The sequence below is a fragment of the Pteronotus mesoamericanus genome, unplaced genomic scaffold (assembly GCF_021234165.1).
Source record: "Pteronotus mesoamericanus isolate MK-2021 breed Mesoamerican mustached bat unplaced genomic scaffold, CSHL_Meso_final scaffold_1066, whole genome shotgun sequence".
Taxonomy (NCBI): Eukaryota; Metazoa; Chordata; class Mammalia; order Chiroptera; family Mormoopidae; genus Pteronotus; species Pteronotus mesoamericanus.
Window position 1 is genome coordinate 2,824,499 of NW_026555299.1, and position 16,429 is coordinate 2,840,927.

The 16,429-nt window shown below is 59.4% G+C and overlaps 1 protein-coding gene across 4 annotated transcripts; it reads left to right on the plus strand.

Moving 5' to 3' along the window:
- The first annotated feature begins 766 nt into the window (after positions 1–766).
- Positions 767–16,412, plus strand: TP53I11 (tumor protein p53 inducible protein 11). 4 transcript variants are annotated; one of them, XM_054587113.1, is made up of 8 exons: positions 767–941; positions 11,255–11,338; positions 12,122–12,284; positions 12,918–12,976; positions 13,219–13,267; positions 13,642–13,738; positions 15,094–15,195; positions 15,665–16,412. In XM_054587113.1, the coding sequence occupies exons 3-8, from the start codon at positions 12,156–12,158 to the stop codon at positions 15,796–15,798; spliced, it is 570 nt and encodes a 189-aa protein (XP_054443088.1). In that variant the 5' UTR covers positions 767–941; positions 11,255–11,338; positions 12,122–12,155; the 3' UTR covers positions 15,799–16,412. The 4 variants fall into 4 exon arrangements, with proteins under 4 accessions (XP_054443088.1, XP_054443087.1, XP_054443089.1 ...); XM_054587112.1 differs by having other exon boundaries at positions 11,255–11,334; XM_054587114.1 differs by lacking the exon at positions 767–941 and adding an exon at positions 1,529–1,668 and having other exon boundaries at positions 11,255–11,334.
- The last annotated feature ends 17 nt before the right edge of the window (positions 16,413–16,429 follow it).

The window sequence follows — 16,429 nt, forward strand, 5'->3', positions numbered from 1 at the left end:
GTTTGACAACTGTGCATCCTACCCCCCGCCCCCCACCCCCGCCACAGAAAAGGAGCCCAGATAGTTCCCAGTCCCCAACAGTGCAGTTTACAGCAGTATAGCTAAGGCCAGGCGGCAGATGAAGGTGCATGGGTGTGGTGTCATATTATTTGGTAAAGTCACCTCAAGCAGGGAAAGAGAAGGGTGGACCTAGGCAGGAAGCCAGAAGGTTAAATGAAATCAAACATTAATGACAGCCATCTGTAAAATGGGGTTGATCATCCTGACCTCATAGGTGGTTGTGAGAATTAATGAATTAATACTTGTAACTCCTTGAGCACAGGTGCCTGGCACTGTTCGGCTCTCAGCAGTGACCATTTTAACTGTGTTACTACACACTCGAATATCTACCAGCCAAGCAGTCCCTTCCATTTTAGATGCTAGCCTAGGCTCCAGGGAATACCCGGTATTTAAGACAGTGTGGTTTGCCAACTTATGGGGGTGTTGATAGTCTCACAAAAGAGGCACAATCTTCAGAACTTGCCAAGAAAGTCATCTTGGGCGGCAGGGGCCCTCGATTTTGATCCCCAAACGCCTTCTCTCAGGGCATGAGCGCGCCCCCCGCCGGCGGTTTTCAGGAAAGCCTCAGCTGGGGAGCCCGGAGCCCAGTCCCCCACAACCCCTCTCTCCCTCCCGCCCCGGCGGCCACCCTGGGGGCGAGGCAGCCCGGAGCGTGGGAGGGGACGGCGCGCCATTGGCTTCAGCGCGGCACCGAGAGGAGGGACCAGCGCGGGCCGCTAGACTCGGGCAAACCCCAGCCGCGCAGGGTGCCGCGCGCAGTCCAGCCCGTCCCTGCCCTACCCTGCCCTGCTCGGCGCGGTAGGCGTGATGTGAGCGCCCGAGGTCCCGAGGTCCCCGTGCACGCCAGCTCCGCGCAGCCAGCGCCAGCATGCGCTAGGAACGTAAGTTCTGCTCCCCACCACCGCTTCGGAGCCTCGCACTTTCCCCTCCCGCCGCCAGCCGGCCGGTGCCTGCGCAGCGCAGCTCAGCCGTGCTCCTGCTGAGGCATGGACCGCTGGGGATAGTAAGGACCCTTTGCGCGCGAGCCGGACGCCCCAGAACCTTTTAGCTCCAGCGGATTCAGCAGGGGGCCCCAGGGATCTCCCCCCTGGCTCTCCAAGGCGCCATTCGGCAACCCCTCTGTTCCTTCTCTTCTTTGCGCTCTCGGCTCGCTGCCCTCCTTTGACTCGGTTTCCCTCTCCCCGGCTTTGTCTCTCCGCCGTCTTCTCCCTCTCGGGCTGTTTATTTCGCCCTCGGCCTCCCCCTCCCGGGCTCGCGCTCTCTGCTTCCGAGCAAGAGAGAAAGGGAACGAAAAGCAGTTTTTCTCTCGCTAGGGTCTGACTCTGACCCGGCGCTCAGTTCTCTGTCCCCTCCCCCTCCATCCGTGCCCTCGATCCCCACCCCTGCCATTGTTCCCGAGTCCTGGGAGTGCGCGGCAAAAACTTGCGAGTCCCCTGTCCTTTCCTCTTCACCCCCGCAGGGCCGCGGAAGGAGGTGGCAGAGCTCTTGCTGCCCACAAGTCTGGCGCGACCTTCTGGTTCAGTGGGTCCTGGGGGTGGGGGTACTGGGACAGAGGACCCGGGGGCACCCAACAGCCCGGAGCTCCCTGCTTGGAGTCTTAGAAAGTGGGTGAGTGACGGGAGCTGGGAGATAAAGGACACATAGGAGGGAGGAGGAGCAAGGCTGGAAAGACCCCAGTCTCAAGGCTAGGGGTGGGGGTGAGCTGGCAGAAACGGACCCTCCCTCCCCCGTTAAGCCCCAGTTATTGGGGGCGGGGTAGGGCACAGGTGGAGACGGACGCCTCCACTCTCCCCTAAGTCGCGCGCTTTGCAGGAAGGGGGCAGTGTGGGGCCATTGGCTTGGCGCAGGGTGGGCTGGGTCTCCGGCCGTTGGCAAAATACTCGCACCCACCCTGGGGGTCAGTAGAGAAACCGCCAGAACGCCGCGCCCATCCCCGGGGCTCTCAGCAGGGTCCGGCGCTCTCCACGTCCCCAACCAGTGCCGGGCTCCCGCCGCCTCCTTGCCGCCCCTGGCTAGTGGATTTCTCCGCGGGAGCCTTCGGGGCGGGGGCAAGAAGGGGGCAGAGGCCGAATACCTCGAGGTTTCTCCAAAGCCAAGGCCGCCTCGCCGTCCCGCACTTCCTGGTTGATTTCCTTCAAACTTTTCCTGGTGGTTCGGTCCAGCGAGAGGAAGGTCCCAGGGATGCCCACCCCAACTGTGCGGCCCCTTGGACCTCCCGCCCCCGGTGGCCTGTGGAGAGAGGGCCACAACCCTCTGATCCTGCAGCCTTCAAATCCCAGGGACACTGGAGGTGGGAGCTGCTATTGGAGAGACAGGAGGGGGCACTGTTGACACCTTAGCCGAAGCTCCACACAGACAAGGAGGAAAGCTTTTTCTTGTTGGGTTGTTAGGAAATAAGGTACTGCGTATTCTCCAGGCCTCTGTGATCCCATCTGAAAAATGGGTGGTCTGGTCCCTGAGGTACCGTCTGTCCCCAGTATCCTGGAAGCCAGCTGCCCTGGCCTCTCCTTTTCGGACCACATGCTATCAGCATAATCGTCCTTCCAAATTTGGAGCAGAGAGCTGAGGCCCAAAGCCGTTAACGGTATCTGGCTGTCAACACCTGCTGGGGTCCACTGCTTAAGGGTGTTCTCTGCAGGGCTCTGCTCTCAAGCTTCTCCAAGCCCATGTTCCTCTGCCTCCCCTCCCCTCGAGATCTTAGCTACCCCCACATCCTCTGTTCGAGAACCAGTCTACCCCTCTGGGGGGTGTGCATGTAGGTGTAGGAAGGGAAGTGCAATTATATTCCACACATCCCTGGATGGTTCTTTACTTTCACTCATTGAACAAAATGTGAGTTGCACACCAAAAATGATTCAATGAGCACTGTGCCACACGCTGGGAGACAGCTGGGAACAAAGTGAAGATTTTTGTCCTCATGGAGCTGACACTTAGGGGGGAGGGGCAAATACCTAATTAAATCAATAAGCAAATGATATAGTGTATTGGGAGGTAAGGAGGAAAAGTTGAGTGTTGAGGCCAGGGGTGGGATTGCCATTTTAAATAGGGTGGTCAGGGAGGCCTCCCTGAGGAGGTGACTTTTTGAGGTAAGGCTTTGAGGGAGTGAGCTGTGGGGATATCTTTGGGAAGTGAAGGTCTTGCTGAGAAGAACCTGTGCCAAGGCCGCGAGGCTGGCATGTGCCTGCTGTGTGGGAGGATCGGTTCAGAGCCAGGGCGGCTGGGGTGGAGTGAGGAAGACATGGAAGACATGGGAGGCCTGGCTGGAGTCTCCCCATTCCACAGATGAGGGAAGTGACACCCAGCAACTGCATATATGTCACTCCAGGACACGCAGCCCGGAGTGGGGGCAGCTGCAGGTGGGGAGCTGACGTTGTGACTGTGGCCCACAATGCTTTCCCTTCACCCTGCGTCTCGACCATTCATCCACAGCCCTGGCTGGGCCCCTCCCAGGGCCAGGGACATGGAGGGGAGCCACCCAGGCTTAGCACCACAAGGGCTCCATATCTCTGCGACCTGTTGCCAGTCCCTGCCCATCTGTTGTCACGGCACCCAGGGCAGCATCTTTCTGCTGACCCAGAGTGACCCTGGTTCTCTCTCCCATTTCTTTCCTGTGGCCACCCCCTTTTTTAAGTCCCCCACTCTGTAGTTAATTATAATGTCGCCCCTGGGAGAGTACCTGTTTTGAAGCTGGTATGGTCATCGGGGAAGCTGGAACAAAGAATCGAGTCTCCTAGTGTGAAAATAACAACAGCGACATTGTTACTGAGCGTTCACTACAAAATAGGTACTTTTCTAGGTGATTTTTGTGCATCTTTCCATTGGGGGGAAGTAGGTGTTATTATTACACCCATCTGACAGATGAAAAAACTGAGGCGCGGAGAGTGGCGTCACTGGCCCAAGGCCATGCAGCTCACAAGCGGTAAGCACAGGCCTTTTAGTTGTGACCTTCTCCTTTAACCACTAGGCCAGAGCCCCAGACTCTGGGGGTGATGGGCAGTCCTGGACTGTGGTTCTGGACTGTCAGCATCCTGGGAAAAGTATAGGAACTCTTATGCCTGTGTCCGCGAACCCACCAGAAGGCGTTTGCCTCTGTAAAAGTTGACTCGAAATGGTGCAGCATCCCTTCAAGGAAACTCCCCTCTCCCCTCCCCCCGCCCAGTTCCTGAGTAGCTCCAGTGGTGGTGGGGGGGGCGAGGGGCAGGAGGAGAGGAGGATGTGTCCACTGCCTTCTCACGAGAGCTCTGGCTGCACGGGATCCGGAAGCCAGGCTGTCCCGATGGCCATAGGCCCATGGGATCCGGAAGCACCGGCTGCCTTTGAGGGCCCTGACATGATCACTGGGCCAAGGGGGAGACTGGCCCATTCCTGGCCTGAAAAGGACAGGAATTCTCCATGCAGTCTGCCCTGTGGGAGTGACAGCAGGGACGAGGAAAACCCTCTTGGTGACTTCCAAGTGGTGACGGATGGCTGGACGCCCCTGCCTCCCTTGTACACAGCAGCAGCCTCAGACCCCTGGTCAAGGTCCCCAGGGATGTCCCCCCTCCCGGCCCCCTGCCCTGCCCTGCTCTCCCCCTGTAAACACAGCAGGCAGTGTTTATTTTGTGTCCCTGAAGCTTTGGAGATATTTGTTTGAGATGAAAGTTTAGGCTTCCTTCTGCTTTTCTGGAAATTAGGCACCTTCAAAAGGAAGAGAACTAGTTGAGAGACGGAGGCAACGAGAGCGGTGGGGGGACCTGGGGACCGGGCAGCGGAGCCAGGGCCCTGCGGGCAGCGGGCGTGCGGCTAGTGGACAGCAGGGCTGGGAAGCCAAACCGTGAATGTGACAGCCAGGAGGGGCCCCAGGCACCACATGCCTACTTTTTTAGGTGAGGAAACTGAGTCCCGGAGTCTGGTCCTGGGGCCGAATCTGCCGGTGGCCTCAGCCGACTTGTTCGTTGGCCGATGACTCAGGTCTCCCCCACCAGCCTCCCAGCTCGAACGTCAGCTGCCATCAGCTGCCAGCTCGCAGCTCCTGTGTTCCTGGAGGTTCCTGCAAATGGGGCGTGGAATCCCTTTCTTGACTACAGAGCTTTGTCCTGGGAACAGGGCTTGTTGCTACCGCAGGATTCGCATCGCGCTCACTCCCTGCCGGTTCTGTGTTGTCATCCTCGCCCGCCTGTTGCAGCCGCGTGGACACTGAGCCCACGGTGGGGGTGCGACGTGACAGAGATGGGCGATGCAGCCCCACCTGGCGCTGGCTCACCGGCTCCTGGAGAGACGAGGCTGACTAAGGCGGCCCAGCCTTTAGAGTAATCACGCTCTCTGGGGACACGCAGCGAGGAAGCCTTGCCACAGGCGGCTTGGCCTCGGCGTCCCTTAGCCAGTGAGCCCTAAGGCTCCCCCCAGAACCTGCGCCCAGAGGCCACGGAGTCGGTGTGTGGCTGTGTCCATCCAGCCTCCCTTGTGTCGTGTAGCTTCTTGGTTTAGCTCTAACCCACCCACAGCCTAGTAAGTCGGACCTTGTTGCCCCCATTTATAATAAAGGAATGGAGAGGGCCATCTGCCCAAAGCACCAGGCTAGTAATGCACAGCCTAATGTGAGCACAGGTCCTTCCCGCCCGCTGTCCCAGATTTACTGCCCGGGGCCCAGGTAGTGGGTTGTGGGCTGGGGGGTCCTTAAACCCCATTTTGTCCAAGGGGGTGGCGGGCTGCCCCCGCAAGCGACCACAGGTGGATGGTGTGGGCCCTGGCCCCTGCCTCCCCTGCTCTCTGGCCAGGGCCCCGAGGCACCCTCGCTGCCCCCCCCCGCCCCCTGGCACGGCCCCATCCCAGACCCCATTTCCAGCTATTTTGCAGGAATGTGATAACAGAACAATGGGTCTCCCTGCGGCCTTTCCCAGGTCCTGCTGGAGTCCCAGTGCTTTAACCCGAGGGAGGCTGGACCCCAGGGAGGGGTGTGGAGGCTGGCAGCTCGCCAGGGACTTTTCAGATGGGGAAGATAGTTTAGAGCTGAGTCCTTTTTGGAGGTCAGGCTCACCAGCCAGTCCCTTCCACCCATGCACACAGGCACCCCAACTCCTCTCAGGATGTCCACTTACAGCACAGCTAATGTGGTTGGAATTCTAGCTCTGCCACTTAGCCCAGGTGACACTTTGGCCATAGTTTCCTCATCTGTAAAATGGGCGGCATCTCATAGGGCTCTGGTGGGGCTGACAGGGGATTCCTGGCCCAGAAGCGCTTGTCCCCCACCTCCAGCCCCAAGGCGATAGCCCCGGGGACGGCTCTCCTTGTCACATGGGGAGGGACAGGTGTGTTGCTCCTCTAGCGAGGGTCTTGTTTGAAAAGGAAGTGGTTCTTAGCTGTGACATTTAGCAACAGTGACTCCCCCTTGAGTCGTGAGGTGGCTTAGAAGCTGGTGGGTGTTCTGGGCCCCGGGCCCCTTCCTCTCCCCTTCCTCCTCCCCCTGCCAGGTTCTATGACACGGACAGCTCTGCAGTCCACCCGTTTCTATGGAAACCAGGCTTCCTGGAGAAGCTATGGGGGTTGGGAGAGGTCCTCCGGGACGGGAGACATGTCTCCCGGCCTGTCTGCTCCGCTGCAGGAGCAGAGCCTGGGCATCTGCCCCGTGACCTTACTGATTGCCGCCCTTTACCTGGCTCCTGTCGGCTGCCCCGCCCCCTGCCTTTTCTGTGTGCCTCGTCACAACCCAGGAAGCCAACACAGTAGTGTGTGGTTTCATAGGGGAGGAAGCAGAGGCTCAGCGAGGCGAAGAAACTTTCCTGAGGTCACAGCGTAATTAAGATAAAGCACTGAGGTTTGATTGTGCAGGTTTACTTATCATTATGCGCACACCCACCCTGCCGCCCCCCCACCCCCATCATCCGCTGAGCTCTCTCTTCCTGCCTGGTTCAGGGTGTGTGTGTGTGGCAGGAGGGGGCGGGGGCTTTGCTTGGCCCCTGCCCTGCCCAGGCCCCTCTGTCTTGCTGCCCCTGAGAGCTCTTTGGGGGTGTTCCTACCTAGCCTCAGATGTCAGCACACAAGGAAGGGGTTGGGTGGAGGGGGAGTCATGGGTTGCAAGGAGTCAGACCTTAGCCAGCAGAGGCCTCTCAACCCCTCCCCCTACTCATTAATGTGACACAACTGTTTGTTGAGCTCATGTGCCAGGAACTGTCCCAGGCCCTGTTGACACCCACCCCTTGGCACCCCCCTCTAGTGCTGCCATGGAGCGGGGGGTGAGGTTTCACCCCGAATTCTCACCCTGTCCTCTAACCCCACCATGTCCTGGGCACCCCATTTACCAGGCCCTCTGCCGAGAGCGTTTGCACCCTCCCCTGGAGTCTTCAGCACCCTCTGAACCCCTTGCCCAAGGCCCTTTCCCAGTAGCCGGAGGCCAAATTCAAACCCAGCCCTGCCTGACTGCAAAGCCCCTTTCCTGCCTTCCTCTGCCACCAGCTCATGTGTGGCCTGGGGCAGCTCCTGTCCCCTCTGGGCCTCAGGTTTCTGCCCTGTGTGTTTGGAGCAGAGAGCCCCCCATGGGCAACTGAATGTGTTCCCACGTGTTCTGGGTGGGTAGCGAGACCTGCTTCCCTTAGCCTGTCTCATTGGCCTGTGCTGACAAAGTGCCTCCTGTGTGCCAGGGCCCAGCAGGGAGACTCTCAGTTGGGCACAACAGCCCTGCCTGCAGATCACTAAGTCTCCCAGAGGCCAGCGGCCCGTGACATGACTAGGAGTTGTGCGCAGGAAGTGGCAGTGGCCACCTTCACTGAGCCCCGCGAGTCCCCGGGAGGAGGCAATGCCCGGGGAAGGCCCCTGGACGAGGGCCATGCAGCGGCTTGAAGAACAGCGAACGTGGGGGTGGGGTAGGGGTTGGAGGGCAGGGAGGGTTTCCTGGCTGGGCTGTTGTTCGGAAGTGGGGACAACTATTAAAAGGACAGCGGTTTGCCAGCTTTATTGAGAATTGAGGTCAAAGCAGCTGGCCGGGGGCAGAATGCAGAGAGGGTCATGAACTCAAGGCTTGTCGGGGGGCACTGCATGCCACATTCTCCTTCTTGCTCAGCAGGTCCCCCAAGTGAGCGTGTGGGCCGAGGGCAGCCGTCCTACGGCCCTTCAGAAGGCAGCATCTAGATCGGGGAAAGGAAGCGTGACAGCCCTGCGGGGCAGGCTTTTTCCACTGTGCTCGGCGGAATGGATGAAGAAAGGGAGGTAGAAGGAGCCGGGCCAGGCCTGCCCCCCGCAGGCGCTTTGCTGTGCGCGCTGCCCTCACCCCCTCGCCTTATCACCCTCCAGTACCTCTGCAGGGTGGGCGTTCTCATTGCCTCCGTTTCTCAGGAGCTGAAACTGAGGCCCAAAGCCTGCAGCTGGTAAGAGCGGAACCGGATTCAAACCCAGATCTGACTGCCCCAAAGCCAGTGTCCAGCCAGAGTGCAGGAGGAGGAGTGGAGGGAGGCACCCTCTGTCCTCTTTTAGGTTAAAAGGGGCCAAGCTGAAAAGAAGCTCACAGAGTGGCCTTGAAGGGGAGGAAAGGGCAATGGCAGATCTGAGGTGGGGGGCGGGGGTTGCCCTGGGAACGGGGCATGTTTAGAGGCTGGCGGGTGTACAGTTTGCGCTGCTTACCTGTGCTCCCGAGGCTGGGCCCAGCCCTGCACATGAAGAAGGGGCAGAACTCAGTGCTCGAGCAGTTAACTGTGCAGAGGCAGGTGCCAGGGATCCACTTCCTGGAGATCAAATTCAAGATTTCATTCTCCCTGGGAGGCCTCAGGGCCCCTTCTAGGTTGGTGGCGAGCTCGGGGCTGCGGCTGGGCTCTGGGGGGTGGCTGCAGTGCGTCCTACCAGCCCAGGTACCTGACGGCAGTGCCTGTGGGTGAAGCTGGTCCCTCCTACTAATGATGCCAACGTCAGATGGAGTCCCTTTCTGTACCCAGCCCCGGCAGGTGGGCGCTGCCACACCTCACAGCCTTTGACTTATGGTTCAGACCTGTGCTGTAGAGGGGGGCTGACCGCTGAGAGGTCACTGGGCACAGGAAGGCAGCTGATCCTCCGAGCTGGGGTCACTGACACAGCCCAGGCCTTGGGGGCTATGGCTTGACAGTCAGCCTTATACCACAGGACTGAGGTCCCGGGGCTGTGCCCAATGGGGTGGAGATAGTAGGAAACGCTAGTTAGGCCCTTCTCCAGATATGCCCCAGCTCCCTTCCCAGAGCCACTGCTGCATGGGGGGGGGGGGGGGGCCAAAGTGTCTAAGTGCCCATCTCTACAGACCTCTTTCCAGGGGCCAGGCTCATTGCCCCGTGCTTGTGACAAAGGGGTGTCTTTTATTCTCATAACACCCCTTTAAGGTAGGACCTTTTATTTTCCCAACTGCAGATGGGGAGACTGAGGCACAGAGAGACTGAGTGGCCTGCCCTTGAGCACACAGCTAAAAGGCGGTGGACCCGAGGTTTATACTGGGGGTATAACTTCAGCGGTTAAGCTCTTAACGGCTGGGTCCCCTGCAGTTCGCCTTGCAGTTAGCTGGCACTTTATAACACACTTCCTGTCTGTTATTTTGTTTTTCCTTTGCCCAGTCGTAGGGGAAGAGTAAAGGTTTCCATTTCACAGAAGAGAACACTGGGGCTCATGGGGGAGGGAAGTGACTGGCTCTGATTGATGGCTGACAGATCAGCACCCCCTCCCCACTTGGGTTGTGAGCTACGTAAGGGTAGGGGCCCCGTCCTACCACCCTGTACCTGGCTTGCAGCACATCCTCACTGAACGCGATGGCTTCATTTAAGTGGGCAGGTGCTGCGCTGTGTGCTCTGACCAAGCTTCTCTTTTTGCCGCTGAATCTCAAGGAGGTGGGAAGTACAGTTCCATTTCACAGATGGGGAAAACTGAGGCTCAGGGAAATGAGGATGGAGTCAGGCAGCACGGCCAGCTTGGGAGGGAGGGCTGAAAAGCCAGGGGGACCTGTTGGAAGACTGACCATACGTGGTGCTGGGGAGGATGTGGAGTTCTAGAACGCCCGTGCATTGTCGGGGACCGCACATGGGTCACCGCGGTGGAACACAGTTTGGCACTTTCTCCCAGAGTGCAGCGTAGAGTTACCATGTAACTCAGTACCATCCCACTCCTGGGTATTTCCCTTGGAGAAATGAAAACGTGTGGTTGCACAAAAGCCTGTATATGGATGTTCACAGTCATCAAACTCGGGAATCAAACCAGTTGTTCCTCGGGAAGTGGCTGGATAATGACACTGGTGTGTCCGTCCCGTGGAATACTACTGTGCGGTGGCTCTCGGGCCCCCACCTCAAGCAGCAGGAGGGACGCCAGGCTGATAACAGCTTCTAGCTGGATTCACAGGAAGGTGGTGGCAAGTGGCTGAGGTGTCGTGACAGCCCCTAGGTCCTCAAGGAGCAGTTAGATTAAACCCTGGCTGCCTCAGCGGGGCTGACTGGCTCCCCACCTCTGGGCGTCGGGCTTTGAGCTGCCTTCGGGTCACCACCAGCCGCCTCCCATGCCCCGCGGTGTGTGCGGGGGAGGGGAAAGCATGGCTGCCCCCATTTGACAGATGTGCGGCTGGGTTAGGGAGCTCAGGAGGGGCAGCAGGCCTGACATCGAACCCACTGAAGACCTCCCGTACTGACTTTGCCCTTATTTCCAGATTCTAGCTGGTATACCTCCTGCCTAGTGTCTCTAAGTCTAAAGCCTCATTATCCAAACACCCCACAGGGTGATTCTCTATTCTGATGTTTATTTTCTGGGTGCTTTATTTTGCTTTATGGCACTGGGGGGCTGGAAAACTGGAGGTGACTTGGGGACATTTCTGCACTTTGCCTTGGCAGCCCCAGAGAGCGAGACTCGCCTGGGGTCACACAGCACTGAGGCCTGGGTCTGAGGCCTGGCCAGGGAGGTCTTGCAAGTCCAGCTCAGATGCTCGCCTGAGGACTGGTGACCCCTGAGCCTCGTCTGTAAATGAGGGGGGTCTTCCTGCTTTCCAAGAGGGTGGCTGTGGTGGGAATGAGAGGGCGGATACAGGAGGCACCCACTGTTATTTTACCTGTCTCTGTTGAACCTCGATGAACTTGGTTTCCTCGTCTGAGCAATGGGTGTAAACAGCACCCATCTTGCAGGGCCGAGCAGCCATGAGTGGTGGAGCCTGCTGCCTCCCCCGCCCCCGGGGTCAGGTTCTGCAAGCCTTAGTTTCATCGTGGTTTACGGTCCTGTCTCTTTTGCGTAGGTTTCGTGCTGATTGAAGGCGGGACCGGACATTCAACTCATCTCTGCGTCCCCATTGTCCAGCACGGTGCCTGACACACAGTAGGTGCTTAAGACCTGGCCCAAGGTGGAGCTGGTGGGGTGGCCCAGGATTGGTGGCTGTGGAGTCGTGGGCAGACACGGGGGAGGGGTAGAGGCTGGTGGTGGGTGCTGACAGGAGGGAGGGGACAGATCTGGGCTGTCCAAAGCCCTGCCTGCACCCCTGGCCATCCGTCCTCTGGCTCAGCGGGGTCTGGCCAGCCCCGCCCCCTTCCTTCAGTCCTGGTGGGTCTGAAGGAGGTTGTTTGGGGGACATGAAGGAGGGAGGGAGAGGGCTTGCGGGGCCGCAGGGGTTGTGTGGGCAGAAGGTCGGTGGAGAGCCTGGCGCCCAATCGCTCAGGAACCCCTGCTTGGGCTCAACCTTCCTTCTTCCAAACCTCGTTTGCCTGCCAGCCTCAAGCCCCTGCTTACCGCATCCCCCGGGAACCGCTAGGTGTGCTCTCAGTCCCCACGCTTGTCCTGGGCCCTGTCCTCCAGGGCCGTCTGTAAGCTCCATTCATCCAGCCCAGTCACCTGGGGTGTTCCACGTCCACTTTGGCCAGACGGGCTGGTTGAACTGGAGGGGCCTTAGGAGCACCCGCACCGTGTATTTCACAAATGAGGAAGCTGAGGTCAGAAAAAGGCCCCTTCTCTGTCACTGCCGGGTGGTTAGGCAGCTGGGCGCTGAGCCCGGGCCCTCAGGTTCCTCGCCCTGGGATCCGCCTGCTGCCCCAGGCAGAGGGGCTGGCCGCCCTCAGAGGTCCCGGAGCTGCGCCCGACCCATGGCCTCAAGGCCGGTGTCTCCCTACAGCCCTCCTGAGGAGGAGGCCGGGCCCCAGGACAAGATGGCGGCCAAACAGCCCCCCCCTCTCATGAAGAAGCACAGCCAGACGGACCTCGTGAGCCGCCTGAAGACCCGCAAGATCCTCGGTGTGGGCGGGGAGGACGACGATGGGGAGGTGCACCGCTCTAAGGTGGGCTGCGCCTGGGGTCTGCCTTGCAGCACCGGTGCCAGGTGGGGGATGGCGGGGGCTGGGCCGGCCCATCATTTGGGAGAAGAGTAGCTGAGACCCACATAGCTGCAGGGGCCCCAGGATGTAGCTGAGTTTTCTAGAAACTTAACGGAGATGCCGGGAATAAAAACAAAAATGAAAACAGATCGTTAGAATTAACTGAGTGCTTATTATGTGCCTGTTATTGTACCATAGTTTTTATAAGCATTATTTGATCTGGCTAGCCCTGGGAGATGCAGATAGTCTCAACCCATTTTATAGATGAGGAAACTGAGGCTCAGAGAGGTTAGGTTTCTTGCCGAAGGCCACACCGGTAAGTGGCAGAGCCAGGCTTTCAGCCCACATCTGGCAGTCCCCTGAGCTTTCATTCTCGGCCACTGTATTTTCCGCTTCCCTTAAGCCCTGGTGTCAGGGAGGCGGTGAGGGCGTGGCCTCAGTGTGACCCTTCCAGCCTGGGTGGCCATTTGGCTAAGCAGAGGTACCCAGGTGGGCACCGGAGGATGCCAACCAAGGGTGGGAGCCTGGGGGTTCAGTGGGCTGGCTGTGCTGAACGCTGCCTTCCCTTGGTTGCCTCTGACCCCTCTGTGTCTACAGATCAGCCAGGTCTTGGGCAATGAAATCAAGTTTGCTGTCCGGGAGCCTTTGGGACTGAGGTGAGCATTACAAGTGAGTTTGGTGGGGAGCGGGGTTGTGGGAGCAGGGTTATGGGGAGGGGCTGTGTAAGGTCTTGCTTCTGGTCTTGCTTCTGGTCTTGCTCTTGATTCCATCTCTTCTCATTCCCTCTCCCCAAACCAACCCTTCCCTGGGCATCTTGGCTGGAGAGGGGAGGGTCCCTTGGGGCCTGGGGGTGGCAGCTAGGGACCTGGCGGTGACCTTCCTGTTTGCTGCCCCCCAGGGTCTGGCAGTTTGTCTCTGCTGTGCTCTTCTCCGGCATTGCCATCATGGTAAGCCCGCCCCCCGCCCCCAGGGGCCCCGAGCCTCTACTAGGGGCTCTTCTGCTCTGGGGTCCCTGTTGCCTCTCCCCACCAGGATGGCCACCATGCTGAGGCCATCTGTCCAAACTCGCTGGCTGCCTCCATGTCCTGGCTCCTGATGCTCATTCTACCTGTGTCCTGGAGCACCCTGGATCCCTGACCCCGGGCCTGCTCCTGGCCCTGGCAACCCCAGCGCCTTCGGTCTTGCATTGGAGGAGTGGGGGCAGTCGAGGTCCTGATCCTGGACTGCCCCAGGAACCCTGGCCCTGTTCCTGGGGGAAGGGAGATGTCCAGGGGGGTTTCACAGTGACCCCCACCTTAAGCCTCCCATTTGCTGTCCTCAGGCCCTTGCCTTCCCTGACCAGCTGTATGATGCGGTCTTTGATGGAGCCCAGGTGACCAGCAAGACCCCCATTCGCCTCTACGGGGGTGCCCTCCTCAGTGAGTATTGCTGGGGAAGACTCTGGGGAGGTGATGGGCAGCTGGGGGACCAACCGGGGTTGAGGGGAACGTGGGGAGCCTTCCTCTGTGCATGGGCTCCTGCCCCAGATAACACCCCTAGCTATCTCTCTTTGTTGGGTGCATGCTGCCATCTTGTGGCCACTGGTAGAATGCACCCAGTGGATTGGAGCTCTGTCTGGGCTATCCCTGGGGACACGCGCTTGCTGAGTGTAATGCACCACCTGGGCGCTGGGGTTCAGAGCTGAATGAGGCCTCACAGCCTGGAGAGGCAGGCAAAGTCAACACTGTCTGAAAAACCCCTCACGCCCTTGGGCCTCTCATTTGAACCACTTCTGTTTCCTCTTCAATCTGAGTCACACACAATGCCTGTTAGGGAGCTGAATAACAGCTTTAAAAACCTAGTATAGATGGTGTTCCTTGTCTCCAAGAACATTCTATGGCAGCCCATTGCCTTGGTATTAAAGCCCCAGCTCTGCCACCTGGCAGTCAGGGTCACTGTGGGGTGGGTCCAGTTGGCCTTCACACACCTGCCTCCCCCACATCCAGCCACACCTCCTGATGCCCCACCCCCCTGCCTTGGCAGCAGTTTCCCAGCCCTGCGCTGATCGCACGTCCACTCAGCCCTCATGGGCCAGCTCCAGTGCCTCTGGGGCCGGGGGTGGTGGAGATTGGGACGGGTTCAAGCCCTTCACCCACACAGCTGGAGAGCTAGGGTTATGGGGTTAGGTTTGTTGAAATAAACTGCGTACATATCTGGCATTGGGAGCCAGCAGAGCTGGAGTAAGCTTGGCCTGGAGAGGCTAAGGAGGTGGTTCCTCCACTGGAAATACGGTCTGCCTTTCTCCCCCTGGGGAATTCCTTAGTGAGATTCCTCAGTGGGCTCAGGTTTCCTGTCTCCAGGAGTCCATTTGAAAAGGAAATGTGATTGTAGGACCAGGTAACCCATTAACTCATAGACTCCCATCAACCCAGAACCAGAACAGAACCTGACAGGGGCAGGATACCTGGATCTCAGGTCTCCTGTTTTACAGGTGAAAAGACAGAGTCCCAATCAGGGGATGTGACTTGCCCGGTGTCCCATGGGGTGTGAGACATTGCATGAGTGGGAACAAACTTATTGGCTGACAGCAGAGTTGAGCCTGGAGGGAATGGGACAGGGGAGGGACAGGTGAGTTTTAAGTTGAGGAAGTGTGTGGGGGCTGACGTCAGTATACAGGATCCTGGCTCCCTTGCCATGTAGGGCCAAAGGGACCGGGCCCAGGCCCCTCGCCCCTGCCCCAAAGGAGCAGGTGGGCCAGGCTGTCCTGCCCCAACCCCCTCTTTGTCCCCACCAGGCATCTCCCTGATCATGTGGAATGCCCTCTACACGGCCGAGAAGGTCATCATTCGATGGACTCTGCTCACCGAGGCCTGTTACTTCGGGGTCCAGTTCTTGGGTGCGTCCTGAGGTGGGCGGCGAGGGGAGGCTAAAGGCGGGGTGCAGGCGAGCAGCTTTGCCCTCGCCTTCCGGCCCTTGCACTTGGGCTTCTAGAAAGCGATGGAAACCTGTCTCAGGGGGAGGGACCCAAGTGGCTGTGTTAAGCCGTGTGCCTGCACTCCTGTGCTCACACACCTGACATGTGTCTGTATCTTCTAAACTCACACACAGGCATTGGCACAGGTGCCCCCACACATGCACACCTGCCGCCTCCCACATCCCAGCGCAGGCGTGACCGCACACAGCGGTTGTGCCCACACGCCCCCCCGCCCAGTTCCTGCCACATGGGGGTCATCAGAACAGACATGCCTGTGGGGTCGGACGGCTGGCAGGACTGCAGGGCTCCTGGGTCACAGGCCGTCCCAGGGCGGGGGGAGGGAGCACATCCCTGCTCTGACCCCTGTTCCTTCCTGGCCTTTCTCCCGCAGTGGTCACTGCCACACTGGCTGAGACGGGCCTCATGTCCCTGGGGATCCTGCTGCTCCTGGCCAGCCGCCTCCTCTTTGTTGCCATCAGCATTTACTACTATTACCAAGTTGGCCGAAAACCCAAGAAAGTCTAGCGGACCACTGGGCTGGGGCCCCCATGGGGCAGGGCAGCCCTGGGCCTCGGTTTCCCTTTGGTCCACGGAAGGCAGGAAGGACCCTGCCCTGCCCCGGGCAGAGAGGCATGGCCGCCGCCCTTTCGTCCTGGGCCCTTCCCGAGCACTGCGATCTGGGCTCTCAGGTCTGGGGAAGCACTGGGCCTCTGCCCCCTGCTCTTCGCCCCACACAGTGACGCCTCCTTCCCCTGGGCCTCTGGGCCTGTGGATCCCTGGACAGTGTGACTGAAGAGCCTGCATCACGGGCGAGCGGACTGAGGCGCGGCCCCTGCCCCTTCTGCCCGCAGGCTCTTCTGTCTTTGAGAGAGGCTGTGGGCCGCCTCCTTGACCTTCCCCTTCACTCCCAGCCAATCTAGTGCCCAAGCAGCTAAACTTGGCTTCTGTCTATGCCTGGAAAACCCAAGAATTTGACCTTCTGTCTCTACTCCTTGTTGTGGCCCTCCCCATGTGTGTGGGGGCCTTTCTCCACCTCCGGACTCACACACCTGCCCTCCCCACGGCCCAGCTGCCGGCCAGCGGGCAGAGGCGGCCGTCTCTGAGCTGGCACTTGCCTTTCAGCCCTCCGGTCAGGTGGGTCATGCGCAGCTGAGCC